This window comes from Talpa europaea (genome assembly GCF_964194135.1).
Source record: "Talpa europaea genome assembly, chromosome: 7".
In the NCBI taxonomy this organism is placed as follows: Eukaryota; Metazoa; Chordata; class Mammalia; order Eulipotyphla; family Talpidae; genus Talpa; species Talpa europaea.
The window spans coordinates 24,195,995-24,219,360 of record NC_140074.1 but is presented as its reverse complement, the minus strand read 5'-3'; the positions used below and the strand labels follow the sequence as shown (position 1 = coordinate 24,219,360).

General features: G+C 37.2%; 1 protein-coding gene across 3 annotated transcripts in view; it reads right to left on the bottom strand.

The window, feature by feature from the left end:
• BNC2 (basonuclin zinc finger protein 2) overlaps positions 1 to 23,366 on the bottom strand; it is a gene marked incomplete at its 3' end in the record, with an annotated part of 284,054 nt that overhangs the window by 106,427 nt on the left and 154,261 nt on the right. For all 3 annotated transcript variants that reach the window (XM_084238936.1, XM_084238935.1, XM_084238934.1), the window contains one exon: positions 17,592 to 17,827. In XM_084238936.1, the coding sequence (XP_084095062.1) occupies positions 17,592 to 17,827 (236 nt within the window). The remainder of the gene's footprint in view (positions 1 to 17,591; positions 17,828 to 23,366) is intronic.

Genomic DNA, 23,366 nt, shown 5'->3' with positions numbered 1-23,366 from the left:
TCAAACAGACCATATGATAAAATGGAAATACTGATAAAATGAAAATATACTGTCATTTATTATATATAACAGTTTATGTACCTCAATCTTAATTTTTTTTTAAAGATTATTTTATTTATACAAGAACTGGGATACAGGCCAGAGGCGCAGAAGGGTGAGAGAATTCACCAGAGACAGAGTGGGGAGCACAACAGGCAAAGGGACCGAAAACACTGCTGAGGGGAGCAGCGGGTGAGACAGGAGAGGCTTGCCATGCCATGTGGGTATCTCCCTGGCCTGCTGGGAATCAAACCCCCACTGGCTGGGAATTGAACCCACGCTGCAGAGGCTGAGGACAGCTTCACAGCGCTGTGCTCAACCCGCTGCCGCCACCGGGGATGCCCCTCAACCTTAATTTAAATGATAAATTGTGTGTTTTCTTCCAGAAGCAATATTTTTTTCTCCAAACACCTCTCTTTATCTTTTCTTTAAGGTAAATCATATATTGCTAGTGAAAAACATAGTTCTCCATCCACACATAGAAGGGACAAGGAAAATTTTCTATTCACTTAAAAGAAAAATGGTTTTTAATATATTTTTATAAATAATCTTTGACATGATTTTCCTCAAATCGCATCCATAATTTGGAGGTGTTAAACCTCAGGTTATGAAATGAAAATACTGAAAGGAAAAAAATGCAAAACTGCTATAATCTGGTTCTGAAACCTGGAAATTAAAATGCTTTAGAACGAAATATTGGTATCACTAAATTCTGAACTCAATAAAGCTGACATACTTCTAAATACAAAAATAATTTCAAAGAAATATCTGTAAATACCAAGTTCTCAAAAATCCTAAATTCAGTTGAGAACTGAAACTAGGAAATTCAAACCTTTGAAATTTTTGTTTATAGAAAAGTTGCTCATGTCATTTAATCACGTGAGGCTGATGGTGAAAAACACTGGGATGAGACTATGAATTTTAAAGTAATAGGTTAAAAAATAGGAATTTGAAAGATACAGGCTCATTTCATATTAATGTTTCTGAACAGAGAAACAGAAATTGTTTAAGAAGTTGCACAAATGTACTATGTTCACTGCAAACATAATTAAGTCCGAAACCTTGCCGTTCTCTAGAATCCCATATACCCAACCTCGAAGCCTGGAATCAATCTGTGAGCACCTCTCTCTCCCTCACCTAAAGAATCTAGTCAGCAAGTTGTTTTATCTTACCTTGCTGTTTATCCTCTCCCTCCCACAACCTTTAATGCTAGGTTTACTTTTCCTTGAACTACATGAACTACTTTGATAGCTTCCAAATTAGCCAGGCTTAAGACTCCTCCCCCTCAGTTCCACACAGCTATCACCACCAAACTAAGATTCCTAAAACACTAATCTGATAGTTGACATTACACTACTGGCTCCCAAATGGCTCAAATGTCCTTGTATGTATATGTCCTCATGTGATCATCTCCCACTCTGTCTCTGGGCTGTTATGTGACTTGCCTCACTCAGTGGGATACTAGTAAATATGAAACAAGCAGCCACTTGAAAAGTGTCTGTATATGTGGACTTGCCTCCTCCTGTTGCTGTTCAAAACCCCACATGTGCATGTGAACAAGCCTAAGACAACCCACTCAATGATGAGCCACATGACTTGGTTACCTTCGCTGCCAGTACCGACCCAAGAGCCAGATGGGTGAATTAGGCCATCCTGGAGCAACATGTCCACTTATTACCAGCCCTCCTCCTTCTCCCAACCCAATCAATGATCAGCTTAATCTAGAATTTCCCAGCTGACTCTCTAATTGTGAACAATAATAAAATAATGGTTGCTTTAAGCTACCAAGTTTGGGGTGAATTGCCATGCTGGTGAATAACTAATATAGTCATTATAAAGAACCAAATTTCAATGAAGTAAAACTATAACTTGTCAGTCAATGCCCTTGGTATTCTGGTTCCATTCTACCTTTCTAAGCCTATCAATGCTTCTCCAAAAGTCCATATTTCAGGCTGATTGACTTGTTAAAGCATGTGATGTGGTGTAAAAGTACAAAATGCTGATGAAATTTATAAAGAGAATATGAACTTCTTATTGTGAAGTTTGGTCATATACTTTTCTGCAAAACAACTTTTAAATATCACTAATAAGCTAAGATATGTGAATTTTTATTATATCTAAAAATGTGTTTCTAGTTCCTCAATTTAAAGTTCATAAAGACAGACTTTGTTTTCATTTATTTTCCTTTCTTTTCATAATCATGAATTACAGAGCTTATTTTAACATGGAGAAAAAAAATTCCTCCTTTTCTGTTAATCTGGTATTTAAACCTGGTCCACACAAATAAGCTCTGCTTATATCCCATAAATACTTCATAGAATTCTAAAAAAAAAAGCTAATACTCTATTTCAAATGAAAGACAAATTGTCCATTTTATTCTTTCCCCCCAAAGATATATTTGGAAAAGAAGTAGGAGAAAAATTTGGAAACATTTTCTAAGTCAAATTTTGGTTTTTGTTCTAAACCAAACTTACTGAAGTTTTTATAATGCGTTTCAGTGTCTTTTACACACTGAATTGTATGTTTGCTCCTCAAGGTTGGTTCAGCTATACAGGGGGAATACCCTCTATTTTAATAAATTATTTTTATCAAAATTAAATATTTAAAGTATGATTCTTAACATATTTGCATCTATTCATATCACTGATTTCTATCCATCAGAAAAATACTAAAACATGTTTAGAGATTCCAGATTTAACAAAATTTCCTTAAAATATTTTTTAAAATATTCTAAATAGGGGAAGATATATGTACTATTCACATATTTGTACTGTAAGAAAATATGTTTTAATTCTGTGTCATTTCAGAAAAACTAGATATATATGCTGTTCTTCATACTTATTTATACTGAATATATGACTAAGCCTAATGTTATTCAATGCATAAGTATATTCACTTTTTTCCCATCTCATTCAAAATACTGTAGTATTATTTGCAAAAAATCACAAAGTGTTCTTATATTTAAAATTTATATGTTACTCTTTCACAAGTATTGCTATAAATAAGTAGATAAGAGACCCAACATCCTCCAAAGCCCTCCTCAGCATTTAGATATAATTTACTAAGTGAAACTAATTACAAGATATGTATCTCATAAAATATAAGAAAAACACTGTAAAAAAAAACACATTGCTGTTGTCACCACATAACACTAATGTTTAAATTTTACCATCTTGATATGCCACTATATAAAATGCATGTGACAGAGAAGGTACATTATCTTTCATGAAAAAAAAAAAAAAACAATGATTTCAACAAAAGTCAAACAAAGACTGAAATAAATGGTAACCAGACTCATAGCAAGACATATTTTACCTGTTGGCATAGACAAATCTAAAAAGTTTGAAATTTAAACTATCAGACACAGATACTTCTCAGGTCTGGAAAACCACAATTTATACCTAGGATGGTCTTTGGCCATCAAAGCAATATGCTCAAGTGAATAAATCATACATGAAAACCTTATACTATAGGATTCTTTTATAAAGTTGTTTAAGAAGTAGTCTCCCTTCCAAGGGTGTGCCCCTTTAAGGCCCCAGATACGTTTCCATATGGGCTATATAATGCAGTAAAGCTTCCTTCCATCTGGTGCTTTGAAAAACATTTATGAAGAACGTTTACTGTATATCTTTGATAATCTTGATGCTCCAGACATCTCCTTGCCTAAGTTATCCTAAAATGTGAACCCAGAAGTCATAATTTATATTAACAGCCTGATTCCAGGTGTAAGGTAGAAAAAAGAGAAAAAAGAGGGCAAAGCAGATGTTGCTGTCAGAAGACCCTCCTTATTATGTTTCCAAATCTGAGACTACTTTCAACAAGCAGAACTGACTGGCAGCAGACTATCACCCTCTTAATTACATATATATAATATTTGTGAGTCAAATAAGCACTCAGGTGAACTAAAATTCTATCTACCAAATTAAGGAAACTATTTAAAGGTACAGAATAGCCTTAAATTTGATGTTCTTTATTTTAATAAATACTATTCTGTTATTTAATACAAAACATCTACCTTTAAATTGGCCTGATCACTCCCCGAAGGATAGTAGTAATTCCATTGAAGTCTTCTATTCTAATTGAGTAACTTCATGAGCAGCTTTGCAAAATGATCCTAAAAATGATCATCTCTGGATACTGACTATAAGGGAGTTTTATAAGCTTTTATCAAATTGTCAAGGAATTATAAGGGTACCCAACTTTTCTGATTAGCTTCTGTGATCTAACAAATAGATGGGTTTTCCATAATAGACAAAAAAAAATTCTCATTAATTCAAACTAAAATAAACATTTTCAATTCAAAACATGGGGTGTTGGTTAAAAATTAATTTTGTTTGTTAATTTACAGAGTTTAGTTAGTTATACAGTTTGAATTAGTAGTACAATCAAAAGAGCTAGGGAATGTTTAAAATTGTTTAAAGCATTAACTTTTCAAGTAAGTTTAGTAGTATGTCTAAATAGTCTATTCACATATAACTCATATTGCCCTAATTATAGATCATGTTTATATGTTCATAGAAACTGTACCCTAATGACCTCTGCTTACCTTTAGTGTAAAGAGAGCCCCAAACTCCACTAAAATGAAAGTTACAACAGAAGAATGTGGCTTTTATCTTTTTACCAATTCCATTTAAGAACCACTTAACTAAGTATTTGTTCGATGAATACATTTTCCTGAGTCCTTAAGGTAGGGAAATAAAATATAACATTAAAAAAAAAGTGTGATCTAATGAGATTTGTAAAAAGGGATGGAGGATCAATATTGAAATAAAGACCATACACTAAATAAACACCTATATTAAATTATATATCTTAAATTAGTAATAATGAGTACCACATAATTAATTTTCACTTAGTAACTCTAACTTGCCTGTAAGTTTTCTGGATTTATCGCCTCAAAGTTTTAACCATCAGATGTCTCAATTAGTTTTTTATTAAAAATTAATATGCAAAGTAAGAGAGTTGTCTTTTTGTATCTGAGTCTCCCATCACACAATTATGTAACATGTTTTTATTTCATAACTCAAAGACACAAGCCAGGGTAACAAGAAATTAATGAGAAATCTTAGATTTGCAGGAGAGATTTACAGAAGAAAATCTTTGCATATAGAAATTTTACTTCCAGAAAATACTAGAATTTTACATAAAGGGAATTCATGGCAGGAAAAAGAGTTCTGTTATGTACTGAAAATAATAGAAGCATCATTTAAACATTACATGCTTCAGGCTTTTCATTTATTCAGACTGACCTACTCATTAACTTGAAATGCTGGTATTTCCTCGTACTCTATATGAAAAATATGCACAGTATGTTAAGTGCATGGGTCTCTATACATTTAAAACAGAGAGAAGAATGTGCTCCCCACAAAAACTAAAAATTAACTAAAACTTTGTTTTAGAGTAAACCAAGTATTTCTCCCATTCTTAAAATGTTTTTTTGCAGATGATTTTTCAATAGCCTTACTTTAGAGGGTTGTCCCTATAAAACACAAGCATAATTGACTCCAAAAATGCATAAGCGAAAGAAGCTAATGATCTTGCTTAATTAAAATGTACAATTTCAGCATTTTAAATTCCATTTATATGATCTTAAAGGAGGCTTTGGAAAGTCATGCTCTTGACAAGAGCATTCAGATTGCAGAGAAAGCTACAAAGGCGTTAATGACATTTACCCCCCTAATAAGAGCTGTTCACACTTCATGGTTTTTCCTTGTTATTGCTCAGGACAGACACTAGCACCTCATTGAAAGATCAGTGCTGCAAGGGAAAAAAGGCCCCCTGAGACATCTCAGACTTGAGGAAAAGCACTAAATCAGGTGATGCTACATAGATGACATGTTTGATTCTCAGGGGTTCTTACTCACCCTATGGCCATGGATTTGAGGCAGTTAACACACAGCCAATCAAAACCCTCCCCCACTCCCAGAAGACAGGGCCATCCTCTTCTTCAGCAGGCATAGTGAAGGCTAGGGAGAAAAGAAATAAACTTCTTTCAGGTGCCCTAGGTCTGGCAGGATCCAAATGTCTTGTACTGCTCTCAGTTAATCTCCATCGATGTGTGGCTGAATGAATAAAACACTGACCTTTTCACCTAAGAGACCACAATTTGAATCCAACATAAAGTCACTGAGGATCAATGGACAGAAGCACTCATATTTTAAAGAAACAGAACACTGCAAAAAAGGAAAGGCAAAAAAAAAAAAAAAAAAATCACCGTGGTTTTGGCCACAGATTCAACCCGGTTTCTCTGGCTCAGCTATTATGAATTGGATCTCTGATTCAGAATTGAAAAGCTCCCAGCATTGCCCCTATGGATCTCAAAATCTGGCACAAGCCCATGGCTACTGCAAGGCAGACATTCCCTCACATGTCAATACGTGGAAAAGCAATCCCTGCTGGTGATGGAATGATGGCTGACTCAATGGAATATACTCAGCATGAACTCTAATTCTGGCAGAGATGACAGGACACAGAGACAAGTAACTCTTAATTACTCTTTCAGGGGAAATGTAGGTGTCTTTGGTTGTTAATTTAATATTTTTAAATATATGTGCATACTTTCATAAAAGAGAGAAATGAATGAACTAATTTAAGGTGCATCCCTGGCTACCTAATTTTGTGTCTTATCAACACACCATAAAATAAGCAGGTTTAATATTAATGGGTACTCTAGAGACAAAGACCTATGGGATAGATACTCTATTGTTTAGATGTCAATTTCTCTGAAGCCTGACCTAAGTTGATCACAAGCCAATATTTTCAGTGGTCTGTATTTCAAACATTCTCCTATTTATCCCACTAAGGAATTTGAAAGAAATGCCTGTTGTAAAGTCTTCCTTCAGAATCGCATCCCAGAGAGGATGCAGCGTACACCAGAGTCTTCGAATTACCACATTTACTCAACTGCTATTTTTAAAAGCAAAGAAAGAATCCACAGCAGGAAAAGCATATTAAAATAAAAATAGAAAATACAGTAACCACATTACTCATACTAACTAGAAAGCTGTCTCTGACACTATTATTATGGCTTTGTTAAAGAGAGAAAATTACATGAGAACAAGGAAAGCAGGTTAAAGAATTTCCTTAGAGAGAGGACTTTCACTTCTCAATGTCTCTGTGAAAGGCTGTTCCGGGGGTTCCAGGTAAGAAAGACACAGTAAATGGCAGGGGAACTCTAAATAAAAAATGCATACCAACCATTATCTCATTCTCCTATTTGAGGGTTTTATGTACTATGGTCTATTGTAGTTATGCAAGACATTCCAAGATTGAAACACAAACCTAGCACAGTCCAATCTATTCTCCAAGTCCCATTCCAAGTCTGCCTTGACTAAGAAAAACAGAGAGAGAGAGAGAGAGAGAGAGAGAGAGAGAGAGAGAGAGAGAGAGAGAGAGAGAGAGAGAAAGCATGCATGCGTGAGTGAGCACAGGCACAAGCACACACGACAGTCACTCGAGTTGCTACCAACAAATGAAACAGCAGCAGAACCTCAATGGTGGGATTTCTAAACTAATTGTCTCTGAAGCCACTAGTCAGTTATCTGCCTTTTAAGCCTGAGGATCATTAGCAACAAATGCCAGGTCTGTGAGCCATCAGAATCACTAACTAGTCACTCCCCTTAGAAAAAGATGGTGACGCAAACATCAACTGAATCAAGAAGAGATTCCGATCAACAGGCCCAGACCTGGTCTAGTCACACTCACACTATCACAACACACAAAGCTGATCATCTCATGAAATTCAACTCTCCCTATAAACTTGTTCACACCTCTTTCCAACATAGTGTTCTTCCTGTATGGAAAAATGTTTGTTCCATCCTTTCTACTCAGTAACAATATCTCTCTTCTTCCTTAAGAATCTCCTCTTTCAACAGGTCTTTCTAGAGTAATTCATTTTGGCAGTGGTCACTTTAATTCTACTAACAAATGTATTGGCCTGTGTTCCATTTTCCAATTGCTGCCGGCATTACTTACATGGCTATTGTACACGGATTGAATAAGTATATCTTTATGTTTGTCCCATCTGTATGGATTTAGCAAGAGCTTCCAGAAACCCACACATATCCTCATCTCACTTTCTGCTTTTCACAGCCCTTCATGATTTCACATAGAAGTATTCGAAATGTAGGTCACTCAAAAGAAACAGATGGTAGATGAGGGCTCGGTCTTGAAGCCTACCCAAGAATCTTTGCTGTAGTCATAACAGATTTCAGTTCCTGTGCAAGTCCCTCTTACCCTCCACCTGCCCCATCTGTCAAAATGGGGGAAAGACTAGAAAAGCACATATTAGCTCAAATAAAATATATGGACAAGTAGAAGAATCATAAATCTTCTTTTGCTCTGGTAACTTAAGGATTGTGGAAGGCAGGGGATTGGTAAATCATTCTACTTAAGGAATTAATATTTACTGAATTATCTGAAGTTAAAAGATTACCTCCCTTTATCCTCAAGATTCTATTAAAGAAGGTATCATCAGGTCAGTGAGGTAGGTACATAGAAATTACATACTTTTTGCAAGGCTGGAGAGCTAACTGGAAGTAAACTTGAGGTCTAAATGCAAAGTTTTTCCATTTCAGATTCAACAAGGAGCAAATATTAATGTTGCTCTGGAGTTCATTTGGTTTAATCAGTGCTATCACAGAGAATATCCATTTCAAATAAGTCTGAACTGGTTCTTATCAACTAGAGAATGGTCAGTTTGTTGTGTGCTCATTTCTGTTTCCCGTGGGGAATGCAAACACCCTCCTTCCAAGTCCTACAGGTACAAACCCTATGCAGGCAGTCACTGTATTTCATCCTTGAAGTTGTGAGTAATCTAATTTACTTTTGTAAGGATAAAGGGTGGAATATTTTTATTTTAATTCTCAGCACAAAACATCAACCTGCATCTTTGGACAGTAGGTGTTCATATTCATTGCTGTTCAAATAGTTTGATATTTGGCAGGGGATTCAAAATCTCTGATTCCCACTTCCAGCTTTGACCCTACCTAAGGCCTTCAGTCACTGTAACTTTAAAATCAGGGTAACAGTCTCTAAAACTATTTTTTCTAATAAGAAGGTTGGGTAAATGCTGGGGTAGTGTCCGTAGAGTGCTCCGAACAGTCTGGAAAATACTATATAGTACATTACATTATTCTGAATAGTCTACCTTTCGTGTATCCCTATCAAAAGACAGGAGGACCATTCACACATGTGATCCATTTCTTCTGAGAAAGAATCACATAATGTTGACATGATTGAGGCCAAGATACCTCACATCCTGGTGGTAAAAACCCAATCTTTAGTTGGAGCCAAATAATCTTCCCTCTATGTCAATGCCATGGATCATCTGTACATTCTTATAGTTCTGATCTTACAAATTGCTTGATTTGTTTATACAGCTGCTTCGTCCACTAGAGTATGTGCTTCCTGAGAGATGTTCTCTTGTATACTCAGCACATAATAATTAATCAAGAAAATTTGCTTATTTGAACAACTACCAAAACGAATTTACACCATTCTTATTTCTGCTCCAGGAATTTCCTAAAAATATGTGAGGTCAGATAATGCCCATAAATAAAAGCTGTCTGTGATAAATAGGTTTTACTTTATGTAATGAGGTAAAAGCCCAGATACGCTTGTCATCTTAACAAATTTATCAAGTACTTATTCCTTCTGTACCAGGTACTAGGAATAATTCTGGAAGAATTGATGAGATAAAGAAATGCAAAGGTAACAAAACAGTGACACATGGAATAAGTGATTACAGAAAAAAAAGTTCCAGTATTGGATTGGGTATACAAGCACACCCACAAGGCAGTAATGGTAAATATTAATAAGTGTTTGGACTAATTACTGTCCTAAATACTTCATAAATATCAGTTTATGTAAGCTCTATAGAGGGGGAAAAAACTTAGGTTCAAATATGTTAAATGACCTATCTGAAGTAACAGTTATCAAACAATAAATCTAGGATTCATACTAAAGTCTGTCTCAATCCAAAGTCTTTGTCACTATACTTTCCTGCATTTTATTTGTAACCGAGTATGTACTATGTGCATCTGCATCTGCATATTTGTGTGCACATACGTGCATGTGTATTTATTATTTGTAACGGAACAGTAGCTATCCTTTTGTCTGACTGGTTGAGAAGTCACACTTAGAGTGAAATGTATTTTATCTTCACAATAAACTCATGGGGTGCTATTAGTATCCCCACTTTATGGGTGAGGAAACTATAGATTGATAAGGACACGGGCTCATTTACACACATCCAGTAGAAACCTGAGTCAGGATGCACACTCATGAACCTGCCTGAGGCTCACAACTCTGCTGCCCTAAGCTTTCCAGGTCCTGCTGTATATAAAAATAAGGGAGCATGACAGCTGTTCCAGTACCTGAGTGAAGTACAATGTACAATGGCTGTGTACATCCTCTGGTGCAGAGATGCAGCTAGGAGGGGCTGCTTGGGGACTACATATCTTAGCTCCCCTGTCTCACGGTCCCATTTAAATGTAAGCTCTGATCAGTGACATGTTAGAAGAAGTGACCTACTCTACCGTCAGGGCAGATCCATAAAAACCTCCCACATCGAACCTCCACCTCTGTTCAGGGTTGCCATCTGGATGAGAAACTGAGGGCCTAGAAAATGGGAGAAGTCCTTTAATCAACCCCGGGAGAAAAGCATTCACTGGTTTCTGGAGTGGGAGAAAGCAAGTCCCTTTGTGTCAGGCCCCTAGTATTTCAGGGTGTACTTACTAAAACAAGCAGATGTAGCTGAATGATCATGACTATAGCCTAAAAGGTATTTCCTATCTTTTTGCTAAGGATTTGACATCCTCAGAGAAACCTGTTTGACAATTTCCCTGTTGTAATTGCTCAGAGTTCATTTAACACATCAATACAAATGAAAAATAACATATTCAGTAATGTTTAGAAAATGTTTTTGTTCACACTAGTTTGTTCTTTCCACTCAGCATCATGAGAGGTATAAGGGGCCATCTCAATTTTAAAGACGAAGCTTTGAGTGAGAATCACAAATTTTTCCACACTCATGTAGTAAATAAAAAGTGGCAGTACTGAGGCTTTAACCCAAATCTCCTGGTATCCAGTGCTCCTTTATCATCCAACTTGGTATGTCTTTATGGACGCAGAAAAGAGCTACTAATTTTAGGTTCACATCCTGCACATGATATAGCTGAAATTTTATTAATTAGGTGAAAAGGTTTTGTTTTGCTTCTCACTCAGCAACGAAAGGAAAGCTAAGTCAAAGACCAGCATTTAAATGTTCAACATCACTTGTCATCAGGGAAATGCAAATCAAAACTACCATGAGATACCATCTCACACCAGTGAGAATGGCACATATTAAAAAAACTAGCAACAACAAATGCTGGCGAGGGTGTGGAGAAAAAGGAACTCTTCTGCACTGTTGGTGGGAGTGCAAACTGGTCCAACCACTGTGGAAAGCTGTGTGGAGATTTCTGGACCTACTAAACATAGAGCTTCCATATGATCCAGCAATTCCACTCCTAGGTATTTACCCAAAGGACACAGAAACATCAATTCCAAAGAACACCTGCACCCCTATGTTTATAGCAGCACTGTTTACAACAGCTAAGCTTTGGAAACAACCCAAATGCCCAAAAATAGATGACTGGATCAAGAAGATGTGGTCCATATATACCATGGAATATTACTCAGCATTCAAAAAAGATAAACACATGCAATTTGCAGCAACATGGATGGCGCTGGAAGGGATCATGCTCAGCGAAATAAGCCAAAAAGAAAAAGAAAAATACCGGATGGTCTCACTCATAGCAGGAATCTAGAAAACTTAAATAAGGGACCAGGAAAATGAATAACTATAAGATAGTGAAAATCAAAATCAACAAAAAACTATGAACCAGAGACACTTTTAGGGGGGCGGGAGGGGAGGGATTGGGGTCAGAATGGGGGGGCTGCAATTGTATGGGGAATATAACAATAAAATTTATTAAAAAAAAAAAAAAAGACCAGCATTTACAGTGAAGGATTAGTGATAAGTATCAGCTTTAAAGAAAACATTTTGGTCATGGAAATGAATGAGCAATGGTAACCTGAAGCAAGGTAGAATATGACCCATTAGGCAAGAAAAGGAACATGAAAGAACAAATTTTACCTAGTTTTGCCCAAGATCAGGGGATATTATCTGTCACTGAAAATAAGAGAGATCTTAACTTGTTAGTTTAGGACTGTCTCTTCCCCAAACCACACCACTCTGATATTATAGCACTCTCACATATTATTTTCTAAAAGACAGCTTGCCAAACTTAGATAACAAAAACAAACCAACAAAACCACTTCCCACAGAGTTAGAGACCTGCGTTCAAATCAGATTTCAAAATGCCCTCCCTCCAATATTTCGTAAGCACTAGATGTCACACACTGGAAGTTGGGAGGTAGCTTACAGCAATGAACAAGAAATGAGTGATTTTTATCCTCAGGAAGCTTATGCCAATTAACAGTTCCTATGATCTTGGAATAGTCACTTAACCCCTCCTCGAGCTTCAACTATTCCAAATGTTAACCCATTGGCAACATCTACAAGAATAGGTATAAGGATTCAGAGAGCTGAGATGTGTGAACTTTTTCCACCAAGGGCTGTACAAAACAAGAGTTTGCTTAATATTGACTGTTTTTTTAACCACAGGATACCACAAAATACTTATTCTACATAGACTACTTGCTAGGGCGTGTGGAAGCCTTTGTTTCTCCTCTTACTGCCTTCAACAGTCCAGCTGTGGTTACAGCAATTAATCCCTTGGCAACGTGAAGAAAGATTAAGGCTCCTTGGACCAGCAGAAGTTACTGGGTGTGCCATGAGTCCATCGCGAAAATCCAAGCTAGACCAAACTGAGCAGATTTCTTTACCCATGCATTCCACAAATATTTACTGAGTACCCTGCCTTTGTTGCATTCCCTAGAGAGGACTCCAGGAAAAAACATTTTAACAGTTGACTCAACCGACTGACTCTAAATTGAACTGGAGTTTGAAAGAAACAGCGTCCTAAGAAAGAACCACAGGAGAAAAGAACTAACCACTATTGGTTAAGCTGGACGAAACGGTGTCTGTAAAGAAGTGAGAGTTGTCTGTTATCTTCAGAACAAGAACTTGCCCTTGAAGAAATGAAGTATCTTCACATGCAAATGCCCCAAGTTGGGGAGCTGAGTATGTTTAGCAACTGAAGCCTTTTAAAGAGTTTGGCAAGACACAGCTATGAAGTGGGAAAGAAAGTTTGGTGAAGTTGGTGGAAGCTACTTCCCATGCTGACAAACAACTTACTCTGGGACTTCTCAGGGTGCCTTCACTATGCTAACATATATCACCAGGCTGCTAGAGAAGGATCCTAAGTATAGTTCCTTTCCAAATCTAAAGTCAGACCTCTGGAAGAGTAAGGCCCCTCGAATCCTTTGGAAAATGTTCTTTCTAAGGTGTTGATTGTTCTATTAGTTCTGACTGTTTCAAGATGCAGGTGATCTGAAATGTGCATCACTACCTGTCCTCTCACCAGGCTGCTGGCACCTCAGTTAATTATTCAGAGTACCTGATAGGTGTCTCTGAATTCTGGCAGGACTCATTTGTAAAGAAGATTTCCACAGATGGGCTGATGTAAGGGCCCAGGCAAGTCAGTTACATGTTCAAACTGAAAAGAGACTGTGTGAAAACTTGATTTGCAAATGATTAAATTCAATAATGATAATCACTTATATTCTTATATCATAGGTCAAATATAGAGAGAATGAGACAAGAACAGGATAGTGCTTTTATTTACTGTCAAGAAATGTGCCATTACATATAGACTTGAAATAAGAATTACTTTTAGCAGCAAAGGAAAATATGCTCCTTTAGATTTGGATTTTAGCATCTAATTTCATATTTTCTTTTTGGTGTTTTGTGGGGAAATACTTAAAATTTACCTCTCTTTTTCTGTACTTTCTGAATAATTTAATAGTACGTAGGAAAATACTGGGTTTACCTTTAAGATATTATCTGAATTCTTAAATCATTGTAGTCCAAGATATGCTATTACACCCAGCTGGCTGGCTTATGAATTACATAGATAATCACATAAGTAAAAAGTAATTTTTATCAAAACAGTGCACGGTCTTTGAGATAAACTGGTAGTCCTTCAAATGAATCTGTGGCATCACTATCATCCCTTTTTGTCTTTTATTATCTCTTCATAATGCTTTGAAATGAGAGTTTTGAATGGCCTGTTCCTTCACATCCAAAAAATTCAAAACCAGATCAGACACCTGCTACTCTTACATATTCAAAATATCTCTGAAGCCATGAGCATTGTGTATATGTAAGGGATATACGTTTGGGTCGAGAGTTAAATTAATACCCCGGCTTCACCAGTTCAACTTACCGTACATCTTCATTTGCCCAGTAACACAATCTATAGCCAAGTGCTAACCAAGTCAATATGTGGTAAGACTAACAGCCACCCTAAGTTGACTTGATAATTATTCTCCTTTAACTGACATAATATTCAATATACTGTTGTTGAGAGCAATAATGCTAAAATTGATGCCTTGAGGGCTACAAGACAATTGAGTTTTAGCCAGATAAAATGACTCGTACACAGATAGTGCATCATAGGGTTCTACACCTTTTGGACTCACATTTTATAGTCTACTTGTATGGAAATGTTACTATAATTACATTCAGTCATTTGTGCACACCTTATCATTACTGCATATAATTTTTAAATATTGGCCAATAATCAAATAACAGTGCTTCAGAAGAAAAGGGTTTATATCTACAGTTTAAGTCTTATTTGGCTTTTTGTTTTTAAAACAAAACATGCATTTTCTCACTATGTAAGTGTTAACAGTTTTGAGTTCTTCAACCCTCTGCTTTTCTTCTAAATCAAGAACTGTTTTCATGAGTATGATAAATGCTGAATGACAAAACACATCATTTGAATAAAATCCATATAATGCCAATTCTATCAATAAACAAGACAAATTAAACCCAGTATTCTTCTCATGTAAAAATCTTATATGATTTTCTTTAAATGTCAATTCTAGACTCTGTGGAAAAGCAGATTATATTAAATTTGAGACTATCAAAATGTATACTGAATTAATAAAAATTCATTGTAACTCAATTATCCCAATAAATGACAATATTTTACCCCCAAATAAGAGGCTCCATAAATTTTAGTTTTTTTTTTTTTTTTCATTTCCTCTCATACACAATTTTTCTCTTGCAATTTTGTAACTTGAAAAAACCTGGGCCCTCATACAAAAAGAAATACGGGAGTACATTTTCTATACTTCCCTTAGGAATATGTTGAAATACTGGGGAAAAAATTAACAGCTAAATAACAATTTCGAGTAAAATAAAGAAGAGGTAATGGTCAAGACAGGACTTAGGATCAGACCACAGGACATCCAGCAGGCTCTGTACTTAACTGTCTCCACAATGCTGCCGTGTTATCTGATCTGGCAGGGGTGTTAAGATGACAGATAGTCACAGTCATGCACATATCTATCTGTTTGGACAGAAAGAGACCTTGCATATGCTCCGGATATCAGAGGCAAAAATATACACATGGGTCTGAAGTGCAACAATGACGATAGAGCCTAATGTCATAGCACAGGCAGTAAGAATGGTAGGACACCTTACGTTTTCAGTAAAGGAAATAACGTCTAGCCAAGATAACAGTTCCATTAGTAAGTCTGCTAGAGGTTTGCTGCTTTACGTAGGGTAAAATCCATTCAAAATAGACATTAATAATCACATTGTAGAAACTCCTGCAGAAAGATGTACTATATGTGTCTCAAAGCCAGTGTAAGCAAGGATTGTGAAACTGGTTCCATGCCTTATTTTTCCGGCCCCTTCCTCCAGGGCCTTGTTCCTCCTCAAGTCCCCTGACCACCCAGGACTTGACTTTCCACTCACCCCAGTGCAATGTCCCCATCTTGAGGCAAATGAGATAATGCTTGTGAACACCTTCTATAAACTAAAAACGTAATATATAATTAATACTATTATCATCATCATCTCATCTTCTTAGGGCCAAATTTTCTGCGCCTTCTAAGTTGACATCTCACTAAGAAATGATTCTGTGCTAACTAAAGTCATCACGGCAACAGTTAGGCTCTCCTTCCTCCCCCATCCCCCACATCCCTCATCATCCCTCCTCAACTCTCATTCCCTGGTTAACACCTAGAGGTAACACACAGGAGAATGACAGGAATGTGTGTGCATTAATGCCAGGTTAAAGTCAGGTGGAGTCTTTGCCCCCCTCAAATCACATACCAAGTTGGCAGCCAAGGCTTTGCACACAACACAGGGTGGCTTGGGGAATAAACAAGTCTGGCAGAGCAAAAACAATTTTCTTGAAGGGGGTCAATTCCCCTGGAAACTTCAAAAATCACTTCAGATTCTACCTTCTCAAACTGTGATCTCCTATGGCAGGAGAGAGTACCTCTTCATTGTCCAGTGTAGTCTTTTTGGATCCTGGGGTCTCCCAAGATGCTGTTTTCAACATTTACCCTTCAAGGGTCATAGGAAGACAGATGGCTATAAAAACATTTCAGAGGCAAAGTACACAGTGCAAAATGAGTCATGACACAGTGCCAAAAATGACAAAAAAAAACAAAAACAAAAAACAAAAACAGGGAGGTTGGAGACTGTGGGCCTCCCATAGTCTTAAGACCCTTACCCGCTCAGAAGTGCCACTGACACCAGGAAGGGATGCAAGGCTGGAAGACCATGTGCTGCGGAGTTCAAATCTATAACATCTGCATATTTTAGAAAGTGAAGGTTTACTGTTTATAAAAGCAGGGAGTTAGCAGAGGTTACAGCTTTTCCTTTAATTTGGAGGAAGAACAATAAAGTACCCAGACAACCAAGAAAACATCAAACCTACATAGTAACTGTGGAAGAAAGTCCTATTAAACTCAGATGAAGAGCAATCTCGGATTTGATTTTCACCAGTCCATCACCTGCCTCAAAGAGCTGTCCCATTTCGTAGGGCTCCAGTAAGTCCTCGTGGGGAGAGCTGAGTTCAAAAAGATGCAAGCAAAGCAACACCAGGCAACAGGTTACTTCCACACGCTACACCACTGGTCTGATGCCAGCCTGCTGGATCACAGCTCCTTTCCAGTTCCCTAGCAGCCTGCCAAAAAGGACCACCCTAACCAGAAAGGGTAAACCACTGCCAGGCTATTCTCCACCACTCTTTCTATCACACACTTTCCTAACAATACAGGCCACTACACGCGCGCACTCTGAACAACTCCTGTTTTAATATACCATTATCTGCATATTAATGCAGGGATGTAAAAGTGTGTGCACACACACCATTTTCTTCAGTATTTCACATTTTTTTTGAAGGGTTCCTCATTTACTGATTTTTTCCTGACTTATGCTCACCAGAGAATTCACGTACTCTTGAAAAATTGCTTTCTTACGTGCCACTCAAGGGGCCAGAAGGGGACCAAGTTTGCCAAGCATTCTCCCCAACCCCTCCAAGAGCTGGGCCCAGATACCAGCTTCCAGGTCCTCCCCCTACCTGAAGGATGTACCCCCGGACGTAGTCGCGCAGAGTCCAGCCCAGGCCGTGCAGGATGTGTAGCACCTCCTCTTGCTTCAGGACACTGAAGAGTCGGTCTAGCAGGATCTTTAGCCGCACAGGCACCGCCTGTGTCCCGTACAGCATCAGGCTGCTGATGTCAAACACCACGTTGGACTGCACAATCTCCACTTGGGTGGGGTGGTAGAGGTGCTGTGTGCTGAGCTTATCCAAGGCTGTGGTTGTCCCCCCAAAGTTCCAAAAGCAGGAGGGAATAAAAACATACAGGGAAAAGACAGAGAAAATAGAAATAAGTTAATGGAAATTATCAAGATTCCATTTCTAAGGATGGATGAAAACCACAGATATTTAAGCAAGATTCTACAATGTAAATAGTTCTCTTCCCACCTCCTCTGCTTTGTGTGTGTTTTTTCTTTAATTCCATGTGTTTATAAATTGCAGACTACAGCAAATCCAAAACACATTCAACTTTCAGAAAGAGAGCCACTGAGGAGGTTTCTAAATGACTGTGGCTGGCTCTAAAAACCAGCCTAATTAATTTGCTAATTGAACTATGGCTCAACCCAAAAACAATGATGCTCTTCTCTACCCACCAAAGACAAAACAAACAATTCCCAACACGTGCCCTAAAAATAGACTAAACCAGTATCATTTAAAAAAATAAGGTTCACCCTTTATAATACCTGGATGGTTCAAGAAGAAAGAGGAATATATCCTTTAGACTATACAGGTAAAAAACTAAATTTAGAGTGAATAAGGAAAGCTGACATCTGTGTGGAAGGCTAATAATACAACTCAATTAAATCTCCTAAGGGAGATTATTCTAAGACTTCATTCTCCCAATTTTTTTTTTTTTTTTTTGCTGTTCTCAACATGTTCCCTAAAAGGTATTCATGCAAACAAATAAAAAGAAATTCAAGTCATAATTTAGTCACGGTAATTATTAATAGTTGGGACAAGGTTTAGTAACCTATGAAAATAAAGAGGAAAGGCTAAAAACAAAGTTTGGTAAGTTTTTCAGCTGTTATTTCAGTATACAAAACTAAGAGTAACTATTTCCAGAGTAAATACTTTAAATGAAACTAAAAGTTCAATAATCAGGCCTTTTGCTTCTCAAATCTAAGAAATTACACCTGTCTCCTAGATATGAAAACCAAGTTAAAGTCATTAATTCTACTTTCCATTTGATCCAAGTCACTGGGAATCCTACTGCAAATAAATATAATCACATTTTCCCTCAGTTTCTCTAAGGTGAATAATTAAGATAAGATTGTCTTATCTATGGGGCTCAAGGAGATGCTGCAAAGATTGAGATAATGAAGGAGAAGTGCTTTGAACTCCTTAAGAGCACACAAAAGCATTAGATCAACTGTCAGAATTATACACGTGTGACCTTCTAGAGATTAAAACAGATAAACATGTAAGTCTGAAAGATGGTCATCTAATCTCCAGTCAGGCAAATGGCTGTTGGACAACAACATCCAAGCTGGAATCTTAACTGCACCTGACAGGACCCAAGGTTTCAGCAAGTCCTAGACCACTGTCTGGCCTTTCCACTACGCTTCCCAACACCTTTTTCTGTAACAGTATGGGGTACTTGTACATGTGTGCTCTGAGCAACTCCTATTTCAGTATACCAGTATCTGCATATTAATGCGGGTATTTAAAAGTGCATGCACACATACACTTTTTTTTTTTTTTTAGTATTTCAAATATATTTTTTCAGGCTCCTCCTCAACTCTCATTTCCTCCGGACTTGTGGCCACCAGAGAGTTCATGTACTCTTGATAAATTGCTATCTTACATCCACAGTGTAAAGGCCCTTATCATTTACCCGCTGGCTTCATTCAACACATTTACTCTCAGGAATATTTTGTCAAAGAGTTCGGGTTTCCTCATACTTTATTTCTTGCAGCTGATTTGTCTGATCTTTTCTATTCTAGTGGTTAAGTCAACTTTGAATAAATAGCCTTAAAAATTAATTTAACGTTTGGGAAAGATAAGGGATTCACAAGCCTAGGGATTGAAGTCTTCTCTCATTCCACAGGGCATTTTAGACTGCAAAAATGCAGGAAAGAGGTATTACTATCCCTGTTTGTCTTCAAGTACAGCTTAACTACTCAGCCTTCTGGTGAGTGGCTGCTCTGTTACCCAGTGAGCAAGTCAGGGAAAATCTACTCCTCTTTGCTTCATTAACCCACTTGGGTCCATATCAAAAACTTCCTCACAAAGTACACTGACTGCTATGTCCTCAACAAACATGAAATCGAGAGGGCTTAGTGGGGAAAATAAAATGACATCAAACTCTGACTTTTTTTTTTTTGTCAGTGTATTTAGCACCTTGCTTCTCTGCATTAAGTATATACAGGTGTCTGTACAAATGTGTTTTTGGACTAGTTGGAAAGCTACATCCCCTTCTCACACTCCTTAAAAGGGCTGGTAATTTTAGAAGACAAAGAGGACTAAGCTGCAGTGGGTGTAGCAACAAAGTGAGGTTGTTCGGGGAATTGAAAGAGCAAAGGTGGAAAAGGTAGAGGCAAAAATACTTCCTGTGATACATGTTTCAGAATATCAGAGAGAGAACTGTAAGGATATTATCTGATGCTTCTCCATAAATATATTTGTGAGATGTAGAAATATTATTATAAGTCACATAAATATACAGAGGGGAAGAAAACAGACTTAAAATAATGGGTGTGTCTGTTCCAATAAAACTTTATTTTCACAAATGGACCACTGCTCAGATTTGGCTGTGATATGAAGGGTGAAAGAGTGTGCCAGATACTCAAAGTCAACAATTACCTGGGAGATGAGCCCTAGACTAAGGCTTAAAAATATTAAAACTTCGGAGCCTACAGATGTGGACTGCAAATTTCAGCATAAACATTTCAGATTATGATTTGTCAAATTTCCTGAATGTATCAAAATCATCTGCTAAAAGTCTAAGACCAGATAGTTTTACTAGTGAGTTCTGCCAAACCTTCAAAGAGTATCTAATACCTATCCTTTTCAAACTGTTCAAAAAAAATCAAGGAAGAGGAAATGGTTCCAACCACAATTTATGAAGCCAACATGACTTTGATACCAAAAGCAAACACAATGCAAAACAAAAACAAACAAAAGCCTACAAACCACTGTCAACAAGATGCAAAAATTCTCAACAAAATCTTAGCAAACCAAATACAACAATATGTTAAAAGAATCATACATCGTGACCAAGTAGGATTCATTTCTAAGAGGCAAAGATGGTTAAATATATGCAAATCAATGAATTCACAGTATTGACAAAATATACAAATCAAATGACGGCAATAGATGTAGAGTAGACATTTGACAAGATCCAGTGTCCATTTATGATTAAAAAAAAAAACTCTTGGGCCTCTCCAGTGGTGCAGCAGGTTGAGCGCAGTGCTGTGAAGCTGTCCGCAGCCTCTGCAGCATGGATTTGATTCCTGGCTGGCCAGGGAGAAACCCACAAGGCACAGCAGATCTGTCCTGCTACGCCCACTGCTCCCCTCAGCAGTGTATTTCATCCGTCTGACTGTTCTGCTACCTGCTCTGTCTCTGGTGAATCCACTCACCCTCCCGTGCCTCTGGCCTGTACCCCAGTTCTTATATAAAAATAAATAATAAATCTTTTTAAAAAAACCTTTTAGTAAAACAGGGATGGAAGGAACATATCTCAACATAATAAAGGCCATATATATTTTAAACCCTCAGCTAGCAGGATAGTCAATGGTTAAAAATTGAAAGCTTTTCCACTAAGGTAAGGAACAAGACAAAGATGTCCACTTTCACTACTACTATTCAGTGCATTGTCTTCACAATCCTGGCGAGAGCAATTAGACAAGAGAAAGTCATAAAAGATATATGTGCAGGTAACACAATATGTACACCAAACAACTATTAGAAATAACAAATCAGTAAAGTGGCAGACTACTAAATCAATATACAAAAGTCAGTTGCATTCCTATATGTAAATAATGAAGAAGAAGAAATCAAGTAAACAATCCCATTTACAGTAGCATCAAAAAGTATCAACTACCTAGGAATAAACCTAATGGAGGAGGTGAAAGACCTTTCAATGAAAACTATTAGACACTATTAAAAGAAATGAAATGTATGAGGAAAGATATTTTATGTTCATGGATTGGGAGTATTAACATGATTAAAATGTCCATCTTATTGAAAGCAATATACAGATTTCAATACAATCCCTATCAATGTTTCAATGGAATTCATTACTGAAATTTTTATGGAACCATAAAAGACCCCTAATAGCCAAAGCAATTTTGACCAAAAAAGAAGAGGAACAGAGGTATCATGCACTCAGATTTCAAACTATACTGCAAGGCTACAGAAATCAAAACAGTGTGGTATTAGAAATAGAAACACAAACTAATGGAACAACATATAGAGCCCAGAAATACAACCACATTTATATGGATTGTTTATGTCAAAGGAGCCAAGAGTATACAATGGAGAAAAGATTCTTCAACAAATGTTGGTGAGAAAACCAGACAGCTATATACAAAAGAGTGAAACTAGACCACTAACTCATGTCATGCACAAAAATCAACTCAAAATGCATAAATGACTTGGATGGAAGAGCGTAGAAGAAAACACAGCCAAAATATTCCACAACATAGGCTTCAGAGATGTCTTTGTGTATTCATCTCCAGCAGCAAGGAAAATGAAAGAGAATGAAAAAATGGGACTACATCAAACTAAAAATCTTCTGCACAGTTAAAGAAAATGTCACTAAAAAAAAAGACATCCTACTGAATGGGAGAAAATATTTGCACACCATACATTTGACAAAAGGCTGATATCAAAGATCTACAAAGAGCTCATACAACTCAACAAAAAGAAAACAACACAATCAAAAAATTGGGCAGAATAAATAGGCATCTCTCTAAAGAAGACATATAATTGGTCAACAGGCACATAAAAAAATGTTCATCATCACTTACTGTCAGAAAAATGCAAATCAGAACCACAATGAGAGAACCACCTCACACCTATGAGAGTGCCCAATATCAAAAAGCCCAGAAGCAAAGTGCTGGTGAGGATGTGGAGAAAAAGGAACCCTCTTATATTGTTGGTTGGAATGTTGACTGGTCCATCCTCTATGGAAACAGTATGGTGGTTTCTCAAAAGATTAAAAAAGTATATGCCATACAACCCAGAAATTTCACATCTAAGTATCTACCTACAGAATACAGAAAAATTAATTCAGAGAGAAATGTGGAGTCCTATGTTCAATGCAGCATTACTTAGAGTAACCAAGCTATGGAAAAAACTTAAGTGCTCAAATACATATGAGTGGATCAGGAAAATGTAGATTGTGTGTGTGTGTGTGTGTGTGTATGTATGTATGTGTATGTATGTGTGTGTGGGTGTGTTGGATTGTCAGAAAAAATCATGACCCATTTTTTTCTGTTTTTTTTTTTTTTAAGGAGATTTATTTTTATTTATTTATACAAGCACTGGGTACAGTCAGAAGCGCGGGAGGGTGAGAGAATTCACCAGATCCAGATCAGGGAGCAGAGCAGGCAGACTGAAGTACACTGCTAAGGAGAGCAGCAAGCGGCAGGAGAGATCTGCACGCCACGTGGGACCCTTCCTCTGGTTGCTGGGGAGCAGCCGGGGATCGAACCAGTGCTGCAGAGCCTGTGGGCAGCTTCACAACCCAGAGCTCAACCACTGTGCTACCGGAGAGGCCCATTTTTTTCTGTTTTTCAAAGAAATAAA